Source organism: Neofelis nebulosa, chromosome 7 (assembly GCF_028018385.1).
Source record: "Neofelis nebulosa isolate mNeoNeb1 chromosome 7, mNeoNeb1.pri, whole genome shotgun sequence".
Taxonomy (NCBI): domain Eukaryota; kingdom Metazoa; phylum Chordata; class Mammalia; order Carnivora; family Felidae; genus Neofelis; species Neofelis nebulosa.
The window spans coordinates 142,886,446-142,911,330 of record NC_080788.1 but is presented as its reverse complement, the minus strand read 5'-3'; the positions used below and the strand labels follow the sequence as shown (position 1 = coordinate 142,911,330).

The 24,885-nt window shown below is 52.9% G+C and overlaps 2 protein-coding genes across 6 annotated transcripts in view; one reads left to right on the top strand and one right to left on the bottom strand.

Moving 5' to 3' along the window:
- The window catches only part of CCDC85C (coiled-coil domain containing 85C), a 79,359-nt gene extending 75,961 nt beyond the window's left edge, over positions 1–3,398 (top strand). For all 5 annotated transcript variants that reach the window (XM_058740277.1, XM_058740274.1, XM_058740276.1 and 2 more), the window contains one exon: positions 151–3,398. In XM_058740277.1, the coding sequence (XP_058596260.1) occupies positions 151–240 (90 nt within the window). In that variant the 3' untranslated portion in view covers positions 241–3,398. The remainder of the gene's footprint in view (positions 1–150) is intronic.
- Positions 3,399–3,896: 498 nt separating this feature from the next.
- The window catches only part of CCNK (cyclin K), a 30,233-nt gene continuing 9,244 nt past the window's right edge, over positions 3,897–24,885 (bottom strand). The window contains exons 2-11 of the mRNA XM_058740271.1: positions 21,475–21,723; positions 20,942–21,023; positions 19,276–19,407; positions 14,306–14,411; positions 13,555–13,612; positions 12,665–12,834; positions 12,071–12,342; positions 11,438–11,471; positions 8,018–8,089; positions 3,897–5,255 (exon numbers count right to left, since the gene is read on the bottom strand). Coding sequence (XP_058596254.1) covers positions 4,630–5,255; positions 8,018–8,089; positions 11,438–11,471; positions 12,071–12,342; positions 12,665–12,834; positions 13,555–13,612; positions 14,306–14,411; positions 19,276–19,407; positions 20,942–21,023; positions 21,475–21,671 — 1,749 coding nt within the window. The 5' untranslated portion in view covers positions 21,672–21,723 and the 3' untranslated portion in view covers positions 3,897–4,629. The remainder of the gene's footprint in view (positions 5,256–8,017; positions 8,090–11,437; positions 11,472–12,070; positions 12,343–12,664; positions 12,835–13,554; positions 13,613–14,305; positions 14,412–19,275; positions 19,408–20,941; positions 21,024–21,474; positions 21,724–24,885) is intronic.

Sequence of the window (24,885 nt, the reverse complement as noted above, 5' to 3'; positions counted from 1 at the left end):
TCTGGGCCTCACACAGCCTCAGTTTCCCCTCCTGGCCCCGTGGCTCTGGGGACGTGGGTGGTTTGGAGGGGCAGTGAGGCGGTCTGTGCGTACAGGCCAGGGGGTGGGCTCGGGGTGGGCTTTCCGCTCACAGCTCGCCCCCGTCCACAGGTGGTCTGGAGAAAACTGGGGGATGCGGCCAGCTCCAAGCCCTCCATCCGGCAACACCTGTCTGGGAACCAGTTCAAGGGACCCTTGTAGGGCTGCCCCCCCCGTGGATGTGGACTGGCCCTGCGGGGTGTCCTGGGGAGCCGCAGGCCCCCCGTCTTCTTTTTCTGTGGCGAATTGTACATAGGACGCTGCCCGCCGTGACCCGGCTGCCGTGGGTCCAGCACACGGACGGCCGGGCCCCCACCTCCCTCCTCACACACCAGCAAACCGGGAAGATGCGAGGCTGCCGGCCGTTCTGTGCAGCAGGGCGGCCTGGACAGCCTCGTCCCTGCCCCGGGGCCCCACTGGTGAGGGGCTGAAGGCCGGCCTTGGCGGAGGGGCGCCTCGTCAAGCCTTCCACCCACACCAGACAGAGGCCCCCGGTGGCTGGACCTAACGCGGGGGGCCCCACTCCTCACCCATCTGCTGTGGCCTGAACGCCAGCCCGCTGAGCACTGGGTCCCGAGTCCCCGACCAGGAAGCTCCGTGTCTGTGGCTGGAGGCTCCGAGGCCCTTCCTCTGGCAACCCCCCCATGCGCAGCTCCCTGCTGCACGCTGCTGCTCGGTTTCAGGGTTCAGGCCCCCAGCCCCCCCCCCCCACACACACACAGCCCCCCAATCCCGCGCCGGGTCGTGCCCTCTCTGGGTCCCTCCTGCCCGGTGCTTGAGGCATCTGCACTCCTGTGCTTCACATGATGGGCCAGGGAGGTGGGAGGCCACGTGGAGAGTCTCTGGTTGAGCCCCCCGCCCCGCTCTCTCCAGATGGGCGGTGCTGGGCCGGGCTGGGCCTCTGGTATCCCCCAGAGCCTGGCCCTCAGCCAGAGTCACTGTCGACGGAGCTGCATGGGCGGCCGAGGGGAGAGTTCTGCCCTCTGTAGAAGGAAGGAGCCTGACCCAGCTCTGGCTTTAATTTGCCGCATGACCTTCAGCAAGTCAATCAGCTTCTCTGGGCCCCCGGTGGGAAAACGAGGTCTCAGGTTCTTTCGGCCGTGCTCACCACCCAAGGCCACCAGCTTTATTCAGCCGGTGCCCTCAGTCGCGGCCTGCGAGCCCACGGGGCCCGCCTGCCGCAGAGGCCGCTGCTGGCTGGGCTGGGCTGGGCTGGGCTGGTCGGAGCCGGGGACCGAGCTGAGTTCTGCCTTGCTGCCTGCTCACAGGTGCTGTCCCCTCCCCTCTCTGAGCCTCAGTGTCCTCTGCCGGAGAAGGGACAGCATCGGGCCCTCCGTGCAGGGCTCGACATCAAACAGAACTTCCGTGAGAATGATCCCATGCCAGCCATAGAGCGCGATACAGAAACGTGGAGGTTGGTGAGGAAAGCGAGGCCCAGAGGGTGAGCGAGCCGTGGCACGTTCCAGACGAGACCCCAGATGCTGGGAGGTGGGACAGACCGCCGCGAATGCTGTCGGCACGGGCCCTGGTGTCCACTCGGCACCTGGCCGCCCACCCCTCATGCCGCCTTCACTCGGCGGCGGTGCTCAGCAGGGCGCACGCCAGCACTTGAGCCCGGGAGGCCGTCTCTGCAGTAGGTGGGCCTCGTCCAGGCCCCCGTGAGGCACGGGGACAGGGCCAGGGGATGGGGAGGCCGCCCTGTTCCTGTCCCCAGCGGGGACTCTGCGTTGGCCTGTTGGTCATTGTGCCCTTGGGTCGTACGCTCTCAGGGGAAAGGCTCGCGGCCCTCGTTGTGCCCAGGGAGTGCTAAGTGGGTGCTGGTGACAGCCACAGGCATTTTCCTCTTGCCCTGGGGGATTACAGGGAGCTCTGGGCTCCTCCTGGAGGGAGCTTGCCTGTCACCAGGGGTTAGGTGTTTGGAGCTGGGGGGGGGGATATCCTTGGTCATGGTACCGGGCAATCCCTGCCCTTGTGGGCAGTGAGCTGGGGGGCAGAGGCCCCTTCTGGATCTTGGGAGTCCAAAGAACCGCAGAGCAGCCTGGGGGGAGGGGGGAGGGGGGAGGGGTCCATTTTGGGTGGAAGCCACAGCTGGGAGCCCATTTTTCACGTTTGGATCTGGTTGGCTCGGCCACCACTGAAAATAAGCAATAAGTAAGGGCTCCCGGTAGCTGCACGTCTGCAGACCGACCCAGGGAAGAACCGCCTCGGAGGGGCCTCCCCCCCCCCCCCCCCCCGGACCCACCCCGGGTGCTGCCGTGGCATCCAGGGGTCAGGCGGAGCGGAGCGTTTCTGCCCGAGCCCTCCTGTGTGCCACGGAGGCCGTGGAAGCCAGGTGCGGGCATCTCCTTCCCACCGCTGCTCGCGGTCCTGAGCCAACAGTGCACGGGGATGGCTTTCAAGGACAGAACCGTGTCTGTGACGGTCACCTAATGTGATAAGCTGTTTAAAAGCCAGCAGCACCTCCGCCTGAGCCCACACCCTGGGTGGTGGGCAGGTTCAGTGGGAGCCCACAGGCTGGGGAGGGTCAGAGGAGCCTCAGCCCTGCCACCAACCGGGGTGTGTCGGGTGACGGGGGGGGCCCCCCTCCTCATGGTGGGGGTAGGGGTGTTGCTGAGCGCGGGTGGCCTTTCATAAAGGTCCCTTTACGTTTCACTCTGAGTCTACATCTTGAAGCCCAGTGTGACATCTGTCCTGTGGCTTCAGTTCCCACTGTGATGGAGGTCACCCTTCCAGCCTCACCCCAGGTGGCCTCGCCCATCCTGGGAGCAGAATCTGCTGAGCACATTTTTTAGGGTGGCACATTTTTATCCAAAAGTTATTAGCTACACATCAGTGTTTAAAGAGAAAAAAGTGACCTTTCATTTTCTTTTTCTTGAAAACTTGAGAGGAAACAAAATACATACTACTGATTTTTTTTTTTTTTTTTTTTAAAGAAACAAGCTGAGCGCATGACTGCAGAGCGGTAGAGGTGTATATTTTTCATACCGTGGGGGGAAGTATTTGTGCTGCTTTCTGGAATCGGGCTGGAACGTCTGGTTCCTGTCCCTGGGCCGTCAGCCATGCTCTATTTTCTGTAGTATGTGACCGCCGTGAGAAACCGGGCCAGCCCTTGGCCTGGCTCCAGGCGGAGCTGGGAGCTGGAGACCCCTGTGCCCGTTTCTACCTTCCACTGAACCACTTTGATTTGGAGAGAAAAAAGAAATAGAACTTTTGATAGTGTGGTAAAAACATTGATTTGAACTATTTTAGTAAAAGGAGTAACAGAAGATTGTGATAGTGTCTACTTTGCGCTAGATAAATAAAGGCTCTTTGCAAGCCTCCACGGTTGGTGCGCAGTGTTTGTTTCGGGTGGGGGCGGGGGTCGCCGCTGGAGGGCCATGGCCCCCGGGAGCACCTCAGGTGCTAGACGGCACTGACAGCCACTCGGATGGCCTCTGTCTAGTTTCAGGCCCGGGTGGGAGGAATCTCAGACCCAAGCCCTGGTGGGACCTAGGAACCAGAGCTCTGAGCAGGTGCACCCGACAGTCCTCTGCTGGTTGGGAACTCACCAGGGTCCTCCCACCAAAGCCAACGTGGGCACGGGGTGTGGGGGGCTGGCCCGCAAGGACAGACCCACAGGGGCGCTGCCCTGCAAGACGGCAGGGCCAGGTCTGGGGGCTGCGAGACCAGCCAGCGCCAGGCCTCTATCGGCCAACGCTCCTCCTCTGCTGCCTGCCCCTTGGCCCCCGGGGGCAGGAGAAGGGCTGCCTCTAGACTTCCTGGTCTGGGGCTGCGCAAGGCCTGGAGGCCCCACCTTCTGTGCGTAAGAAACAAAAGGATAGTTTCAGAACGGTTTTATTTGGATAACTGAAGGAGTCATGTCTGTAACCAAGATGGAATTCACAGTATGTTGTTACATTCACACTTAAAAAATATATCTCTATGTACAGGAATTTGCAAATTGATGTAAACATACATTACTTTCCAAGTACAATTCTCCCCTTCTCTCTGGAGGAAAAAGAAAAAAGCCATCCATCAAGGCAACCCCTTCAAAGTAAGTTTAATACAAAGGATGTAAATATCTCTAAATCAAAACAGTGGTTCATCTGACCTACTGGGTGCTGGGAGAGAACATCACGGAACAAAAGCGATGACGACAGCTTGACTTCAGATGGAACTGGACTATTTAAAATTGAGTTTCCAGGAAAAATAGGCACTGATTTCTAGAAGGAACTTCACTCCTTACTGAAGCTATTTATTGAGCCAATATGGCCGGTTAACGTTTCACTAGTACCCGTGACCCGGTGCAGGAAGCTCACACGACACCAGCCAACCACCCAGTGCAGTCAGATGGAGACTGGCGCTGCCCAGGCTACTCTCAAACTGCTGTCCCCGTTCTCCAGATGTGAGGACCACCCCAACTGGATCTCATGGGCCCCGTCCATTGCTTCCCATGCTGCAACTGTCTAGCATTAGGGAAGGTACCCTGCTGCTTACCCACTTAAACTACTCTTCAAGTTGATTAGAAAAACTTTTCTTAAAAAAACAAAGGGGGGAAGAAAAGGCATCGCGTTATCTCATCCAGGTGGCCCGCCCCAGTCCCCCCACGGGAGGCATGCCGGGTGGGGGGATGGGCGGGGGCACGGGTGGCTGTCCTCCAGGGGGAACAGCCGGAGGCGGGTAGCTGGCCGGTGGCAAGCCCAGGCCTGGAGGAGGGTGAGGGGGGACGGCGTGGGTGGGGGGCAGGCGTGGGGGTGGGGGTGGGAAATTGGGGTTGTAGGTGGGGGGAGGAGGAGGGTAGCCGGGAGTGGGGGGAGGAATGGCAGGTGGGGGGAAGGAGGCTGGGGGCGGGGGCACAGGCGGAGGGGGCGGGTTGGGGGGGTAGACGTGCGGGTGGTAAGGCAGGTGGGCTGGTGGGCCGTAGGCGGGGGGCAGGGCACCGTAGGAGGGGCCCTCGGTCTTCATCATGGACTGCAGGCTCTGGTAGCCCTCTCCGGACATGTAGGAGCTGGTGGTCGACATCCCGGTCATGTAGCTGGAGGGCGGTGGCGGCGGTGGCCGGTGTGGCAGCGGTGGCGGCTGGTGCACAGGGGCCGGGTGGGCCGGAGGAGGAATCTGCACTTTGGGGAGGTCACTGGCATCCACAGGGCCTGGAGGCTCGGCCTCGCCTAAGGGAGCCGAGATGGGAGGCTTCCGGTCTGCAGGGGAGAGACGAGTTACTGCCCGGCCCCGGGCTCCCAGGGCGGCCTGTGCAGGGACGCATCCGGGGACCCCCTCAGGGTGGGGAAGGCCTGAGCCAGGGTCTCCCACGGCAGTTCCCACGGCCACCCTGACCACCCCGATTTCTGGCCTCCAGTACAGCCCTGGCAGGGCTGCTGCCCTGTCCCCAGGGCCATCTTCACAGGAACAGGGAGCAGCCGTCACTGTGGCAGCCGGCGCCCGACGCCATCCGCTTGTGCCAGATCTGTCACAGAGGTCCCCGCCCCGGCACGGCTGGGTCTCCCTCCCTCGGTCCTCGGCACACCAGCCAAGGAGGTGCCTGCAGCGCACGAAGCCCCGTCTGCCTCCGGCTGCGTGCCCGTCCTGCCAGCACAGCCCCGAGTGGGGCCCCCTTCTTCCTGCCTGTCTCTGCCTCCAGAGACTGCGAGGCCAGGGCCACGTCACCTCACAGTCTGCAGCGCGGGCATCGAGCACAAAGCCTGAGAGGTGGTCAAGTGAACGAGGCAATGTTTAAAAAAAATAACAAGCGTCTGAGATTCCCCAGGTAGCCACCAAAGTAGCAATTCTGCTTCTAGCTGACAGAAGAAAACCGAGATGGGACCCCACCGCGTCCTCTCAGAAAGCACCCTGCCGTGGTGCCTTCCGGCCATGGCCCTCCACTCCCCTCACCCGCGGTCTTGTCTCACCCGTTTTCACCTGCCACCCCCCAACCGCCGCATTCCTGGTCACACACCTGGAAGAGAACACCGGACACCCCACCAGGGGAGGCCCATCGCTGACAAGTGGGTCTCTTCCTAAGGCAACCCAGAAGTCCAGGGCAAATCACAGAAGCCGAGATCGCTGGGTCCAGAGAACACAAACAGTGAAGGCCGTGAAGGGGGCCTCCAGTCTCCTGGCACCCTGCCCCGCGTGCTCCCTGGAGCTCCCACCAGCCCTGAGTGCGGACACGGACGTGCCTAGTGCCCAGGGGGGCGCCGGCGGCTAGGGCTCCCTCACTGCTCTCTCCAAGTGAACGAGAGCACAATTTCAGCTTGGCCAGGACATCCTCAGCAAGAGCCACGTCCCCGGGGCCGGGCCTGAGCTAAGCGGCGTGCCCGCCCAAATCCGAAGCCAGACGTGCCTGTAGAGAAATCTGCTTGCGCTCCGGGGCGGGGCCGGGGCCCCGCTGGTGCCAGAAGCTGACCGGAAGACGCAGAGCATGAACCTGAGGCCTGTGGACCCAAGGGCCGGCCGCCGCGGATCGCCCCGTACGCCAGCCACGGCCGCCTGGGCCCACGAACGTGCTCTCCCATCCCCGAGGCCTCGCTTCCTATGACCCACAGCTCTGCCGCTCCCCACGTCCCCAGCGCATCCGCCTGTCCTCTGTGACCGCATCCGGAACTCGCGGGCTCTCCAGGCACCTGCGCTACTCTTCTTCCCTGCCGACACCCACCACCACCAGCCGCCCTCTGAGACACCCGGTGACCTGGGTGGCTCTCGCCACGTCCCGCGCCTCACGGCAACTGTGGCGCTCTCTTCCCTCCCTGAACCAGACTCCCGCTCCTCCTCCGAGCCTTCCGCCTACCTGCCTCCCATCTGCCACAGGCCCCTACAAAGTGGGGACGGGACCCTGCCGGAGTGAGCTCCTGCGGCCCGGCCCACCCTTCCCTCCCGGCTGCAGAGTCAGTTCCCACCACCCGCCACCCCTGCCCTCACCCTCCCTGCCCGCGGCCCTCCGTGGGAGCTCCTCCGCAGAGTGCCGCTCTCTCCCTGCCCTGGGCAAGCCCGGGACACCAACCCCGTCCTCAGCTGCACCCCCGGGCACAGGAAGGGAGGCTCTTCGCTGGCGGAGAGACGTAACATAAACACTGAATGACCCATGGCAGGTATTTTTCAGCAAGCTTCATACTGAGCCAGGGACTGAGAGATTTGTCCCACAGCAGAAAATGGTGCCCCGGTTTCCCCAAAGCTCGTAAAGTGCTGGGACTGGCCACACGTAGAAAGAAATGCCATCGGCAGCACCCCTACCACAGACACGCGGGCGCGAGGGGCCCAAGGGCACCACAGGCACTGGCAAGCGGAGAGTGCAGCCCAGTGAGGGCGCGGACCCCGCCGCGGAGCACCCAACCCCCCTTGGCTCACACACACACAACTTCTGCCCTCCCTCATTTCCTGCTTTGTCTTCCGGACTGCTGCCCCAGGGAGATAATGCTAAGGAATAATGCCCCAAGGAATAATGCTATATTCCTTACAACACTTCTCCAGTTTTAAGTGGTGCCAAGGAAGCTTCCCAGTTCACCGTGTGCCTGTCGAAACGTGCCAGGCTTTAATTTATTCTCTGCTGGACTCTGAGCTACTGCTTATCTTCAAAATGTACGGAGAGGCTACCCTGCCACCAGGAGGCAGGCGTGTGAGGGACAGGGGGCTCAGATCTACGGCAATCCCTCCAGGCCAATGTTCATACATCAGCAGGCTTTGCTTTCCTAAAACTGATCCCACGTTATTTAGCCTGCGGAGTCCGGCAGCTCTGCACGTGGGAGGTCAGAGAATATCCCGATATACTTAAAATTTACGACTTCCTCAAAATGTCTGCTTTGTGAAAGACATAATTTTTGAAAGATCCTTGGGCATCACCTTCTTTTTAAATTTTGGCTAGCAAGTTTCCCCTCCACAAACTCGTCCCCAGGCCTTCCCAAGTGTGCCCTTCAAGAAAGCCAAGCGAAAAGCTGGCACTCGCAAGCTGCTTTCAGCAGACACTTACCTGGAGGTGGGTGGGCCGGAGGCAATGGAGGGTGAGTGGTCTCAATTTTGGGGATTTTAGGTGGCGGTGGTTCTAAAAAGGAAAAGTAGATTGAAAAGCGACTCAGACCTCTCCTTGCGAATCAAGAGGTCATGGAAGGAAAAGAGAGGTGGAGGAAAATGTGCTGTTCAGGAACGTCTTTGGGGGAGAAAAACGGATATGAGAAAAGCTTCAGGAACCTGAGGGAGCCTCAACTAAACCAGGTGCTGGTCCTTTTGCAAGAACCGAACAGGTCACACACCGCCCCGTACCCCCAAATAACACAGCCCGCTGGCCCTTTACAGCCCTTTCCACATCTACCCAGCTTCCTTGCCGACCGTCCCAGACAAGCCTTCCAAAGACACGAGAGCAGCAGGGTATGGGTGCCCCCACTCGTCCACAGAACGTTCAGACACCCAGCCCCGAGGGCTCACAGGAGAAACTGCCACCTTTGTATTCTTAGGCACATTTTAAGTTTATTTTCTCTCTTATGAATATTTACTCCCTCTGGCAGCACACCGGCAACAGGACATGAACTGACTTCAGGAGAGATCAAGGGGCTGACAAGCCAGGAGCAAAGCGAATAGGACACTTGGGGCGGGGCACACAGCCTGCGCCTCAGGGTCCGGCGGCTGTGGGTAACCAGCATCCACCCTGACAGTGCTAAGTAGCCACGACAGGCTACAGCAAGCCCAGTGTCTTGTGTTTTACGAGAGCAGGGAGGGTGCACACATGATCGGAAAAGAACCCCTGTCTCTGCGGTTGCTTGCGTGGCTTGACTCCTCCTTCCAGAAACTCACTTGATTCTGGCTTATACTCAGCTCTGATTTAATCCTACTTTAGTGTTGCTGAACTTTTCCTGGTTTCCTGTCCCAAAAAGGCCGAATTCACGGTCCAGGGATGGGTCTGTCTGTATTCTCTTCCTGGAAGACCAAGTCCCCTCTTTCTAGGTGGATGAACTGTCCACATGTGCCTCCAGCCGCTCTCTCCCCACTAAAGCCCTGGACCTGACTTTCAAGCTCCCTTCCCAGACCCAGCAGCCGCAACTCACGTGACTCCTTCCCGGCCTGTGACCGCTGTCACACTCTCACCTTGGACACCCACCTACGGCCCACCCCACTGCCCAGATGAAGCCGGTCTAGGTCAGTGCTGCCCATAGACAGAAGAGCTATACGTAGGATTTTAACTTTTCTGGTAGTCACCTTCAAAAGAGATGAACTCAATGTGATACATAAAAAGTTTGACCATTTCAACGTGTAATCAACATAAACATTTATCAATGAGATTTTTTACATTCTTTTCTCTTAGGAATACTCGGAAATCCGGTATGTTCTCCACTGAGGACACATGACGATTTGGGTTGGCTGCACTTTCAGTGAGCGCTCGAAAGCCCCCTGCAGCTAGTGGCACTTGGCACACAGCCAGGTCAAGGTCCCACCCGCAGGCTGTCTGCGCCCTGCCTCTCTGGGCCTGAGGCCACCACTCCCCTTCACTGCCTCTCACCCAGATGCTTGCAAGCTCCTCCCCGTTCGCAACCCTCTGTGTCCCATTACTGCTGCCAGGGCACTTCTGAAATGAACTCAGACTCTACCATTTTCCTGCTCACAGATCTTCAGTGGCTCCCACTGCCTGTGCAAACACCCACATTCCGGCAGGTCGACTCTATCTGGTTCCAACCACACGTCTGGTCCCAGCAGAAGCTTCTTTTCACCGCTTCACAGCCAGTAGTCCAGTAAGAGCCCTCTCCGCCTGCCCCCAGCTCCTCTGCCCCCTTCCACCTACAGGCCGAACCCCTGGGTGGGGCTCCGGGGGCTCAGACTCAAGTCCTCCTCCAAGGTCGCCACTGGCTCGTTTCTGCTGTGTACGGATGTAATAGGCCTAGCACACCAGCTCAGCTCGACTGTATACCCACAGGGTGAGAGGCACAGCCCCACACTTAGGTCTCACACTTACTTTTTGCTGCCCAGTTGGAGCAGAAAAAAAATATTCACCTGTACTGAACCCATCATTTCCCCCAAAGACCCTAAGAAAATGCAGCTTTGTTGCAACTGGAAGGTCTCACAATCGCTCAATAAATCATTCACTGAATTCCTACCCTGGAACTTAGCCATAGAGAAACAGAAATGAGTAAACATGGTTTTATCTTCAAAGAGTTCAGCACATCGAAGCCCACAACACAGGGACAAAATGCTTCTAAGTTTCTGTTCTGTGATCTTCCAGATTTTTAATTTAATTTTAGAGAGAAAGAACAGGAGAGGGAGAGGGAGGGAGGGGGGAGGGGGGAGAAGGAGGGGGAAGGGAGAGGGTGGGAGAAGGAGAAGAGAGAGGGTGGGAGAGGGAGAAGAGGGGAGGGGGGGAGGGGGGAGAGAGGGGGAGAGAGGGGGAGAGAGGGGGAGAGAGGGAGGGAGAGGGAGGGAGAGGGAGAGAGAGGGAGAGAGAGAGAGAGAGAGAGAGAGGGAGAGGGAGGGAGAGGGAGGGAGAGGGCGGGAGAGGGAGAGAGAGGGAGAGAGAGGGAGAGAGAGAGAGAGGGAGGGAGAGAGAGGGAGAGGGAGGGAGAGGGAGGGAGGGAGAGGGAGAGAGAGAGAGAGGGAGAGAGAGGGAGAGGGAGGGAGAGACAGGGAGAGACAGGGAGGGAGAGAGAGGGAGAGAGAGGGAGAGAGAGGGAGAGAGAGGGAGAGAGAGGGAGAGAGAGGGAGAGAGAGGGAGAGGGAGGGAGAGGGAGGGAGGGAGAGAGAGAGAAAATCTCAAACAGGCTCCACGTGGGGCTTCATCCCATGACCCTGAGATCATGACCTGAGCCGAAATCAAGAGTCAGACGTTTAACTGAGTCACCTAGGCCCCCCAGTCTTTCAGATTTTATTCACACTTTACATTTGTTTCCAATAAAGAAACAAATTAACCAACTTTGGGCTCTACAAAAAAAAAAACCCAAAACAAAACCCAGACAGTGTTTGGAGGAGTCCAGCCCACATTAGCGAGAGGGGTCAGGATATATGGTGGTTCTCTGGACAACAGCACTGCCCATCACTGCCACCCTGTCTGCCCACCACCCTCTGCTACTTGGGGTTTAGGGTGGGAATTCTCCCCACAGTCTACTGTGGTGGGCTTAACTAAACCTCCAGAAAGGAACATTGCTGTAACCCTTGTCCTATGTTCGTGATCACATTTGTGTATGTGTTAGTGAGTACACTTTCACCGCTGCTAATGTTTTTTGGTAACCGTTGTCAGAATATGATCTAAAAATACACACTCAGGGCACTTTTTCTGGCAGGCAGCGTCAAGTTTTTGACGGGATATAAGGTTAAATTCTAAGACCAAATCTTGTGGAAACAGTGTTGACCAAGAATTTAAAGTTTTGATACAAAGTTAAAAAAAAAAAAAACCCTTAAAACAGGAACTTACCCGCGGCTTTGTTCTCTTCTTTGGGAGAAACAACCTGTTACAAAAGAAAATACGTAATCATTAACCAAGACCCCGGGTGTAGTGAGAAAAACGAATTATCCAGGAACACTAACGGGGTCGGGGAGACAAGACACAGCTCCGAGCTGCAGGGCATACTGGGAACCTAACAGACCATCTCTGCCCCCTCCTCTTTCCCTCTCCCAGGTCAGACATGAGGACCACTGTGGATTTTCAATAGCGGGTCCTCGATGACACTAAGTTTCAGGCCCTCTGACACGGTGGCCTGCATTCAATGAGCGGTGTTGGCCAACACGCGTTTATCCCACATGGGTTTCCTCCACCGGCCAGCTTGTTGCCGTGGGGAGAAACTTTCACAAACACCCCACGTCACTCAAAGCACCAAACACAAAAAAGCCAGACAGGCCGGAGACTTGGGCAGCGGCGGCTGGAGAAGGAGGACGGAGCCCTCCCAGCTCTCGGGGCCCTCCTCCTGTGACCACGGTAGTTCTGAGGCTCTCCGCGGATGCTTGTCCGATGGCGAGGCCAGGTGTCCCCCTGCTCGGCATCCCGTATGAGCCCTCAGACGAGGGACTGTGCCTCCCCCCCCCCCCCCCGGAGAGGTGGCCCACTCACCACAGCCCGCTTTGCTGGGCGGGGAGGACTGGGCTGCGGGGACGGCTTCTTGGGCTGCGGGGCCGGCTGCGGCGGGGGCTGCGGCGCTGGCGGCTGCGAGTCCTTCTGCTGCGGCTGGGGCGGGTCGGAGCCTTGAGATGGCTGGGGCGGTGGCACCTGTGGCACTTGTGGTGTGGACTGGAGAGACGGGGGCTGCTGCAGCTGGTGGGGCGTGTGATGAGGCATCTGTTGTTTTCCTTGTGAGTAAAGATCCAGGATCTGGTGGCAGATGTCTGAACGACAGGCAACAATTACATTTATCACAAATTGATACCTTAAGTAAAACGTGCCTAGGAAAAGACCAGCCCCTCTCCCTTTCAGCTATGATTCCCCTACAGGGACCAGTGAACAGGGATCGTACGTGCAATCTACCCAAACTCTGTCTTGCACGGCTTGCTCAGAGCGGACACTATTAGAGAGCTGGATTAAAGATGCTTCTGAAGAATGGTTTACTTTTATGTGTGCGGGAAAGTCCATTCTTGGGACTCCGGGTTTACAGGGAAGAGTGACCTGAACTTGGAACACTCTTGGGAAAGCCCAGCATGCCAGCAGTACCTTCCAGAACGTCCACAGGGACATCCTGCACAAACTGCTCCCACCATCGCCTGTACATGGGTTTGGAGGTCCATTCCTGTATTTCAAATTTGCACAAACGTCCTGCGAGATACATCACTGCCACTGCTATGATCTCTGGTTCCCACTGCAGTGACAAGGTCGTGCAGAGACTAGTTCAACGAGAAAAAGGGGTGACGTGACTTGGAGCAAAGCTATGTTACCCAATGCATGGAGATCAGATGCCACAGCTAAATGTCAGTTTGCTTAACATTCCCTAAATGACCAGATAAGGAATTAGAAATAAAAGAAGCAAGTTTTAAGTCTGCCAAAGGCACCAAAATAAGTTTACTTTAACCACAGTTACTAATCTGTTCCTTGGTTTAGAATCGAACTACAGCACATTCAAAAATTGGTTATGTCGTGAGATACAAATGAACGTAGCTCATGTTCTTCAAACTGCTGAAATTCGAGCCACTGTACTGTGTTTTCAAGTGACAGAAGCTCCACACACAGGCCTTCTGTTCCCACGCTGCACGTCATTAGGTCCCGGGTTCTAAGTACAGCAAGGCTCTAGGACCATTACAAGGAAGTATGTTTGTGCAGAACCAAATGGGTTCTAAGGATTTAGCTGTCAAAATTGTCCAGCGTATTGTTTTGGACTATGTTTCAAACTGGAGATGCCCTTTAACTTCTTACACTGAGACACGGCAAGGCATCCCTCTGCCGGGAAGCAGACTTCCTGGGCGTCAGCCCCATCTCTGCCATTAGCTGGCTCTCGAGCTGGGTGAGTCAGAGTCCGAGATACAAAATACGGAGTCTGGATTCAATGACCCATTAAGTCCCTGCCTATTTTTAAAACTACAATTAGATCAACATTTGAACACACGCACCTGTCATTTACAAACGTCCAGGCCATTTGAACCAACTTTTGAATTTTATTTTTATCACCTAGAAATGGGAAGAAAAAAGCCAATTAGAAGTGACAATAATAATAAAAGAGTGCAAAAAAATCACTTATTTCAAGCCCACGCTGTGTGCTCTGCACCATCCCGACACACGCAAAGAGCCACCGCCTGGGAACCGAGGGCCAACGGGTGGGTCTGAGTCCCACCTGTGTTCTCTTCCCACAAGACCTGTGCTCAACCACGGTCCATGGGAAGCCTGCTCCAAGGCGGATTCTATCAGGCTATTAAAAAATGCTGACTCAGGGTGCCTGGGTGGCTCAGTCATTCAAGGATCTGACTCTGATTTTGGCGCAGGTCATGATTTTTGGGTCATGGGATCGAGCCCCACGATGAGCTCCACACTGAGCGTGGAACCTCTCTCCCTCTGCCTCCTCTCCCCCCCAGCTCACGCGTGTGTGTTCTCTCTTGCTGTCAAAAAATAAAAAAAAGAAAAGAAAAGAAAAATCTGACTCATTTTCCTGCCTCCTATCACTTGCCGACTTGGTGGTAGAATCTGTCTAAACCTGATGGGAAGTGGTAGTCACAGCTGCAATACTGGACCATCTGGGCACGCTCACACGCTGAACCCTTTCTTCTGTTCTCCTCTTTTGAGAAGCGTAATCCGAAGGCCATCAAATCATTACAAAGACTTGCTTTCCAACGGAAAAGTCCTGTAAAAAAAACCTTGCCTCCTTACCTTTGAGTTGTTTTGCATACTTGAGGAGGAACTGGTATGGATGTTCTACCTGTAAATCAAACTTTATGGTCTGGAGCAGGATTCTCTCCAGAACCATCACTTCTTCCTAAAAATAAAATAACAAATGTCAGAAAATGATTTCAACCACAGGTCTGAAGCCCCGTTAGATAGTGGGCTTTCCCATTTACTCTCTTCAAGCTCTCTTCCTCCTCTCCTCTGCCCGCCCCCCCCAGGCTTTCACTTTGTTCAGAGATGAGGAACTCTGAAAAGAACTAAAAGGGGGGGGAGACGAACCAATCCGATTGAGTTTTTAGAAACAGTGGAAACAAAATACACATTCTTAGAAACGTAAGTAGGCTCCACACCCGGTGCGGGGGCTCGAACTTACAACCCCGAGATCAAGAGTTGCAGGCTCCCCTGAGCCAGCCCGGCACCCCAGATACGTCATTTCTCTCGATACATGAGCCACCCCTTTACAAAACGGACCTTTGCTTTATAGATAATTTATCTAACTGTAGCTTCTTTCCAGACCTCCATCAACAAAGCCACAATCCTTCGGGAATTTCCACTGAAAACTTCAAGCAAATAAGCGAGGACGATGATGGCCAATTCAAACTCTGTACCTGCTCGACAGGCATATCCATATAAAGCACGTGTGTGAATCTATCATCTGCCTGAAATAAGCTGTCCCACCGTCATCTACAGCATAAACCCTCATTTCCCGTCACTAAACCACATTCTGACCTATCCACACACACCAGCTTTCCTGTTCACTGATCTGATGGTCTATTTCTGTCCCAGGATCCAAGGGATGAACAGTTGGGAGAGCAGTTCAATCACGACTCCTCTTGTTCTTGTTTTTGTACGTCTCCCCGCCCCCCCCCCCCCCCGCCTCATTTTTGTTTTTAAGTATAATTTCCATTTTACTTTGTTTCCACGGGATACTTTTTCTTCAGTCTCAAGGACTCTGCTCCTTACGTGGGCTTTTTGGTGCAGCCTGAGGGGCAGCACCTGCAGGTCGACGTGGGGCGCTGGCCCTTGAGGACAGGGTCCTTCCAGGCTCCACACGAACGGAGCCTGCCTGCCTGGCCTTGCCCGGCACAACTCAAGTAGGAAAGTAGCTTCACATACGGCACGGGAAGCACACGAGCATCGAAATCACTCGCTGTGGAAATGTCCCTGATGGTGGCGCCTCTACTGTGCTTCCAGTCGTGAACTTCTTGATGGCCTTGTCCTCGGGCACACGACAGGTGCAGCTGGCATAGCGAGGAAGCTGCCCATGGTCATGGCGCTTTCTGGCACACTGTTCCTTCTGCTGCTGCTCGTTTTGGAAGCGACGTCCCGCGGGAGACCCCCATGCCTCATTTTAGTACCCTTTTTCTTAGCACCAGTCCAGAAGAAAAGGAACCTACTGATGTTCTGACTGGGGACTCACAGTCAGAGGACAATTTAGGGAAAATGGGGATTTCTTAACTACACCGAATTTTCCTATCAAACGTGTATTTATTCACTGAAATCTTCTCATTCCCTTCACAGCAGTTTTCAATTCCTTCCCCAACCTGCCATGGTTTCCACAGTTTTTTTTTTTACCAGGCCTAATCCTGGACATTTTATTTTACTGCTGCTGTTGTACACGGACTCTCCCCTCTCACTGTGCTCTCAAACCAGTCAACGTCCATAGACAGGCAATTTTTTAAAAAGTTTTTTTTTCTTTTTTAATGTTTACTATCGAGAGAGAGAGAGAGAGAGAGAGAGAGAGAATATGAGCAGGAAGGGGCAGAGAGAAGGGGACAGAAAATCCCAAGCAGGCTCTGCACTGACAGCCCGATGCGGGGCTCGAACTCACCAAGTGTGAGATCGTGACCTGAGCCCAAGTCGGACACTGAACCACGGAGACACCCAGGCGCCCCCACAGACAGGCGCTTCTGCACAGCCTGGCTGCACAGCACTTTCAGACAGCGTGCACCGCGGCCAGGGCGGTCTGTGCCGGCAGAGGAGCAGAGGGTCACTCGTTCGCACAGGGAGGGCTCGCCACGGGGCTCAGATCCCACCAACAGGCGCACGAGCCCATCAACCCCAGAAAGAGCAGACGGGGGGGGGGGGGGGGGAGCTGGCTTTTGCGCTGACATATGGCCTCCCCTCAGACAACGCAGACCATTCTCTCACGGTTAGTTATTCCAAACGGCGTGGCGGGACTAAGGTTCGTCTACCCTAGCGCTGCAAGCATTCTCTGAGGAAAGCTTTCTACAAACTCCGAAACCTTCCCATGATCGGAGACATCCCGCTGCTGCTGGTGTTTTTGCCTGGTTTTGTTACCACCTGCTTCCCAGAAATTTCCTCGGGTCTTCTGAATTTAGAAACAGCCTTTCACCAAGTGCACCTACAGGTTTTGAGGCCGTGGCCCATTTGGTATTACAGGATAGCCTGCGGCCTGGCCTCCTTTTGTGTTTCAAACATTCAAGTAATGGGGTAATTACAGGTCTGTGTGCAAACATCGTTCCTCAGGGAACCTTCCTTCAGCCCCGTAACACTTGTCTGGGGGACTTGTCCAGGTTCCCAGGTTGAACGCCCTCATCTCGACTTTAAGTGACTTTTTTATAGTATTCATCACAGCTCATAATCAGCTGGTCATAGGATTATTTGATTAAAATCTATCCCAACTCAATATAAAATCCACGAGGATAGAAAAGGCCACGTCTACTTTGCCACCTGTTTTGGGTCCAGTGCCTAACACGGTGGCTGGAACAAATATTTGTTGAACACGTGAGAAATTAATACAATGGGGAAAACCAGACAGTTGAAGCCAAGCTAATTAAGGTAGAAAAGCCCCACGTGATTCGTGACCTTCTTTTTCCTGCTTATGACACCTCCCTCCAACGAATGGCCCTGCTCTCTTCTCTGGAGAGGGGGCTGTGTCTATAATGTCTTCACTACTCCCAGAGGCGGGGTGCTTTCCTCTGGCTCCTGTACCCCCAGATCATCTCTGGGAAGACCGCAAATGATAGAAAGGAGAGGCGGGTGAAGGTCAAAGCCCCTTCTCCTCCTCACGGGGGCGGGTTTCAAAGCCCCTTCGCCTCCTATGGATAGCGTGACCATTTCCCTCTTCCTCTCTTCTGGGGCAATGGAGCTTCAGAACTCCTACCTCACCGTGCCTGAACAAGTCTCGTTTCCTGATCTGAAGGTAGAGTGGGTAGAAGCTGGAGGTAAAAGGGCACTTCCCCAAAGGCACCCTAGGGTAACACACGCCAAGGTGCTGCCACATGCCCACAACGTGTTCCTACAACTGTCTCCTACTCTGTAAGAATCTGATACCCACAGGTATCTGATAGTTACATTACTTCTATTAAATTCCCTTTTTAAAAAAAATTTTTTAACATTTTATTTATTTTTGAGACAGGGAGAGAGCATGAACAGGGGAGGGTCAGAGAGACGGAGACCCAGAATCTGAAACAGGCTCCAGGCTCCAAGCTGTCAGCACAGAGCCCGACGCGGGGCTTGAACTCATGGACCGTGAGATCACGACCTGAGCCGAAGTCGGCCGCTCAACCGACAGCCACCCAGGCGCCCCTTAAATTCCCTTTTGATCGTTGTTAGTAAGAATTCCTAATAGATGCACATTTTTATAAACAGGTGAACAGGTTTATAAATCATTTCAAGGGACAGTTACCCATGTTGACAGTACTTACAAAGTATTAGCATTAATCACAACTACAATATATGCAAAAGCATTCTGGGCCTGTTAACTCCTCAAAGCAGGAAGGAAAACGAACACATTTTACAAACACCAACATAAATAGTCATCGGTAGACAGAGAGTAACTGTGTGGCGGGTGACAGCAGCTAGTGAGGAAAAGTAAGACTGAATGGTGCCCAATTCCTCATCCTGGTGAGCCTGGCTTTACCTGCGCTCTGGAGCTTGTCATTTCTCCGACAGGTATCTGCTGGGTGCCTATTCTGTCCAGCCACTGTACCAGGCACCTGGCACAACAGATGACATGGTCTCTGCTGTCAGAGATCTTACAGCGGAGGAGAGTTCTTTTGTGCGATTATCTGATTAAAATTCAACCACCTTTGGGCGCCTGGGTGGCTCAGCTGGTTAGATGTCCAACTCGACTTCAGCACAGGTCACGAATCACGGTTCATTAGGTTGAGCCCCGTGTCGGACTGCGTGCTGACAGAGCAGAGGCTTCTCAGAGTTCTCTCTCTCCCTCCCTCCCTCTCTCTCGGAACAAATAGATTTAAAAAAAAAATCCAATCGGCAGTTGCACCAAGTGTTGTGAAGCATAGCGAACAGGTGCCATCAGGGTTACAACGGGGGGGGGGAGCCTGACAAGGGTCAGGGGTGGAGGAAAGCCACTACGGGGCTCCAAGAGTGGTCTTTTTCGGACATAATAAACATATTAAAAGCAGCTCTACAACTGTTCCAATACCGTCTCCTGACAGAGGGAGGGATTGTGGGGAAGGGCCAGAACGGACGGCGCGTCCAACAGCAACCTCTGGGTGTCTGACAATAGCTGCCCGTGTTAATACTTCCCAACATTCTCGGGAAGCGGAAAGACACACAGCACAAGCAGACACGGGCACACGTCCGTCTATTGCCTGTGCTTTCCGCCTGTTCGGGAGCTGGCTGGAGACGCGGCCCTCCCGTCACGGCCGGGCCGACGAGGCTGAGCTGCGTCCGGGTCCAGGAGCGCTAACGGGAGCAAGTGGGTCTCTGCTCACATCCAGTGTGCCGCTGCCTCCAGGCCCTCAGGGTGAGGCGTGCACGCCAGCAGGTGCTCCCTACGCGCAGGCCGTTTCATCTTCCCTCCTCTCCGACAGAGGCGAGAAGGAGGACCTTCCGCACAAAGCCCTCTCAGGTCTCGGGAAAGGGCGGGGAGGGACTGGCAGCTACGGGGGCCACACGAGGAACCTTATCACAACACTACCACGAGGAACCAAGATCTGAAGGCAGGAAGTTGAGATTCTTACCTTTGGGTCGTCTCCAAACTGGCCGAATTGTACATCGTTTAATAAACTACGAGCCGTTTTGATGATATCCTTACATTTTTTGGGCGTTTCTTCTACTTTCCCGGCCAGAAAGAGACAACAGGCTCCTGTCACCTGCAAGGGAGGTAAGAGCTCTTGAGCTACTGTTAACAAAGCTCACAGGAGAAAGAAGCAAGGAGTCCTGGCCTTCGCAATAACCTGGTCCCCTTATTCTTCTATCTTCCTATCTTCCTTTTACCCGTTCACAGATACTCTGACGCTCAAAGAGCTTGAAGGAAATTTCATATACGTACACACACCCACTCCCAATTTGGCTTCGTAAGTTATTTTAAATTGAATTTTCCAAAGAAAATGGCATGTAAACCAAATAGATGCCAGAAAGGAAGAGAATCATAGGAACAAACTTTCTTTTTACATTGCAGTCTTAAAGATAATGGCTCCCGGAACAGTGAGCCTTGCTGCAGAAAAAGAGCACAATTAAACACATTTCCTGTGGAATCCATCCATATACCACCGCCCACACTTTCTCTCCCTGCCCCAGCCGCCTGGATCCACATGCAGTCCCTACCCCACTGCAGCGCTCTCACAGCTTGGCCTCCGGCTATTCTCTGCCTGCGCCAGCCCCCACCTCCCACGCCCCCCCCCCCCACCCCCGTGCCCCTCCTCCACGGGACCCCAAGCACGGCAGGTGTCAGATGCTGTGCCAGGCACAAAGCCGACTCTGCCACAGGCTCCTTCCTCTAGAACTTTACAAACTAGTGAGGAAGACGTGTGTGCAAAACTGGGTAAAACCTGAGCAAGAGGAAGGATCCCCAACACGTTAATTTCCTAGTAAATCTTCTGTGATCTTCCTCATAAAAACCCTTCCACAAGTTCAGTCTGCCTACTAAAGTCAGATTCCCCTGGTCCGAAGTCCAAGGCTCACTATGGTCCGATACAGCTTACCTTTCCACCTTGGGCCCCGCCATTCCCTTCCTGCCACACGGACCTCCCTGGCCGGGCTACACAGGATAGGACGCGGCCCGGTGTTTCCATTCATGCCAGTTCCTGCTGGACCAACTGCTCTGTCCCATCTCAGCACCTCTAAGCCCTACTTCCAGTCAAGGCTTAACTGACTGCTGGCAACTCCTCCCTGGCATCTTCCCTGAGCCCTCTAAGATGTAATTAACCACCCCTTTGGATGCCCCAGCCCTCCTTCCTCACCTCTCCTACGGCTTTACTATTGACCACGTGTTTTGTACATGTCATACCACCTATCCTGGCTACTCACGGCAGGTTTCCTGTTGGACTCTGCATGTTTAAGGAGTAGCTAAAGAGTGAGTGGTATGGCATAAAGAACCTCTCTTCCATCTTGCCCTTTTTTGGGGTCTTCCTTATAAGCCTGAATTCATCTTGTGAAATGTGAGAAGGAGGTAAAGTCCATACAAAGTGCAATACGATTATGGTCCACCCTGGCTTAAACAAGATTTAAATATAGTTAGTTGGAAAAAATAAAAGTTCAAACTTGATTATTTATGGACACCACGTACTACACGGAAATAAATACTTTCTGGAAAACAGAATAAAAAGAGACTATAAACAGTCCACTAAACTGTGTGAAAAGAGTAACGTGTGTGTTAGCGAATTATAATAAAATTCAAACACTTACATATCTTGGGAATTGCTTGAAGGAATGAAACATATAGAAGCGATGAAAATAAATTATTCCAGTTGCCAGGGTATCATAGTGTCTGTTGATCTGGTTAAGGACTTGACCAAGAATTTTTGGAAGTTATGCTCTTAGTTAAATGTGGAAACATAGAGGCAAACAATAACAGCAAAATCAGTGTTAAACACTCTGGTGGCAGAGCATGGGGATCTCAGGGTTTCGGGACTCTGACAAGTTGACGTTAGCAAGTTGAAGTTCCTACTTCTAACGAGGCAGGGCTTCCCCAACCTTTAGGTACACCTCAACGGTGACCACCGGGCATGCCTCCTGGTGGCCACTCACCCAATGGCTGAGTCTACATGTTTAAAGGATAAACAGGAAACAGAAACCCCCTGAGGAGCCAAGTTAGTCAGAAAAAATTTAAATAGAAATATTTAAGAGCCATTTCAGTACGGACACAGTGCTACCTATTTTGTTTTTAGCATCCAGGTGGGGAGCCTATCTAGAACAGATTCCAAGGAGACTTAGGATACAGTCCCAAACGTGTGCCCACATCAAAGATGAACCGAGCCCCCTCTCGGCGGTACCGGGCTTCAGTGGCTGGATCGAGTCCTTCGAGCTGCGAGGGTGTATGAGCCAAGTCTTTCTTATCCCAGTACCAACATGGTTTTGTGTGGTCCAGGTTTGCTGAGGTTACTGAAGGGCTTGAGTTTTCTTTATTCTCCTTCATTTATTGAAGTAGACTTGTTCTTTCCAAAAGATTTTCTGAAAATGTTAGAATCCTAAGAGAGAGAGAAGGAGCAGCAAAGTTGGAAAGGAATACTCCACATCAAACAATCCGGATCATCAAAGACAGTGTGCAATCACTGATTATATTTGATTTTGGATCAAAATTTCCCAGAGGGGCACCTGGGTGGCTCAGTCAGTTAAGCGTCTGACTCTTGATTTCAGTTCAGGTCATGGTATCACGGTTTGTGAGATCGAGCCCCATGTCAGGCTCCATGTTTACAGTGCTCGGAGTCTGCTTGGGCTTCTCTCTCCCTCTCTCTCTGCCCCTCCCCTGCTTGCGCACTCTCAAAGTAAATAAATAAACAAACTTTAAAAAAATTTCCCAGAGAAGCAACACTACTGACTGACCATTACAAGCTCAGACTCAGCCTCAAAGCCAATTTAACACATAAGTGACCCACGGTATAATAAATCCCAAATTTCATAGCAGCTGAAAAGGAAGGGCATTTCCGTCTCACTTTCCTTTCTGCCTTTCTTCAGTAGACTCAATCCCTTCATGCTGGTCTAGATTCCGTTCTTTAGTAAAATGCAGGCCTGTCTTAACCCCCTAAAAAGATTTATGTTCGGGCGCCTGGGTGGGTCAGTCAGTTAAGCGGCCGACTTCGGCTCAGGTCATGATCTCGCGGTCCGTGAGTTCAAGTCCCGCATCAGGCTCTGTGCTGACAGCTCGGAGCCTGGAGCCTGTTTCAGATTCTGTGTCTCCCTCTCTCTGACCCTCCCCCATTCATGCTGTGTCTCTCTCTGTCTCAAAAAATAAATAAACGTTAAAAAAAAATTTTATATAAAAAAAAAAAAAGACTTATGCTCCAAAATTATCTCTTCCACTCAGCACCCAATCAGAATTTCCCTTCTTTCAGTTTACTTCATTTCACTTAGAAGAGCCACCAGATTGGCTGAATTCAAATCTGCACAAGTCACTGAACTGAGCAATAAAAATCAGATGTCTGGGTGCAGTGATTCTGGGGCTGTGGGTAGAAGAAGGTGGTCCACAAGGGAAGAAAGAAGTTCCTTTAAGATGTTCAAGGGGCGCCTGGCTAGCTCCATCGGTTAAGCTTCCGACTTCGGCTCAGGTCATGATCTCACGACTCGTGAGTTCGAGCCCTGGGTCGGGCTCTGTGCTGACAGCTCGGAGCCTGGAGCCTGCTCTGGATTGAGTGTCTCCTTGTGTCTCTACTCCTCCCCTACTCGCTCTCTGTTTCTCTCTCAAAAATAAATGAACGTTAAAAGCAAATTTTTCTCATCCTCTTCCTTTTTTAAAATTTTTTTTAGTGTTTAATTTTTTATTTCTGAGAAAGAGAGAGACAGAGGGCGAGCAGGGGAGGGGCAGAGAGAGGAGACACAGAATCTGAAGCAGGACCGTGAGATCATGACCTGAGCTGAAGTCGGATGCTTAACCAACTGAGCCACCCAGGCACCCCATCATCCTCTTCTTTTTCATTCAGAATAAAGAGGTTTTCTAAAAGCATCATGTTGAGCAAAGAAAACAAGGACTCTCATCTGGAGGCCACTGGAATATGTAAACCGTCTGTAAACTCATCAGAGAAGAGCAATTCTCAAATAGGTCGCAGAAGTATTTTAAAGAGGCAGCTAGAAGCAGGTGGGTCTTGTTGGCAAGGGAAGAGCGGTTCACTAGCTCAGTTCCGGGCCAGAGGCATCAGTGAATCTGGAAGCCTAACCTTTTCTGTGTGCTGCCTCATTTCTAGTGAGAAAGGGGATTTGGCAGGGCTGAACGCACCCCTCCTCCTCCTTGCACCTGGAAGCCCTACAAATGGATCTTTCCTCCACCAGGAAGAAATTAAGTACCAGGAAAAAAGTAATCTTCTCCAACTGATTTATATTCGTGTGTGTGAAAGAACTGGGCAATGACTGGAGGTTGGGGAGGTCAGTTACCTAAAGCCTAAGTAAACATGGAAAGTGCACAATCAGATGCTCAGTAAATATGAAGAGTTCATAGTTGGATGTCATACTGGGATACATTTCTCAACTCTCGGCTGGCAGAAACTCTAAAAGTGTGACTATATCCTCTGTTGGCAAGGCCAGGGAGAAGCAGGCGATCTCATATAGTGCTGGTGGGAATACAAAATGGAACAACTCTCACAGAGGGGAATTTGGCAATATCTAACAAAATTACATATGCATTTGCTGTTTTACTTAGTAATCCCACTTCAGAGAAACTACTCTGAAAATACCATTACAAGTATGAAACAGCGTATCCACAAGATTATTCATGAAAATGTCACTTATAATAGCAAAAACTGTGAACAACCCAAATGTCCCTCAATGGGGCACTGGCTGAAGAAAATATGGCTAACATGAACATTAATTGTGTATCATGCTGGTATTTAAAAAAGACTAAAAAAGCCCTGCTAAGACTAAAAAAGTCCTGCTAAGGAGACAGTTCCAGGATCAGTTGGATGCAGGATAGCGTATGTGGTATGTTAGTATCCGTGTAAGAGGAGAAATAATAGACATCTGAATTTGTTTTTTAAACTAATAATAATAATAATAATAATAATAATAATAAAAAGGTTGCCAATAGGGAACAGGGAAGAACAGAATGGAAGGGACAGGAATGGGAGCAATACTTTGGGGATCTCTTTTTACACAGCTTCGGCTTTTCTTTAAACGTGTTTTTATTTTGAGAGAGAGAGAGAGAGAGGAAGAGAGAACGTGAGCAGGGGAGAGGCAGAGAGACAAAGAGAGGGAGAGAGAGAATCCCAAGTAGATCTCAAGAACCATGAGATCATAACCTGAGCCACCCAATCACCCCCACAGCTTTGACTTAAGAAGCCTTTTATTTGAAAATAATTGCAGATTTACAGAAGAGTTGTAAAGGCAGGAGGGAATTCTCATATACCCTTCACTCTGCTTCCTCCAATGTTAACGTCTTATACAACCATGGTGTGTTTACGAAAATGAAGACATTAATTTTGGTACAACTGAACTACAGCCTTGACTCAAATTTTGAGTTTCTCCAAAAATCCCTCTTCTGTTCTGGATCTAATCCAGGATGCGACACTGCATTTAGGGGCCTTGTTTCCTTAGTATCTTCTAGTAACAGTTTCTCGGCGTTTCCTGGTTTTTTCATGAGCTTGCCAGTTTTAAAGAGTACCAGGCAGAATGAAATGTCTCTGATTTAGGTTTGTCTCATGTTT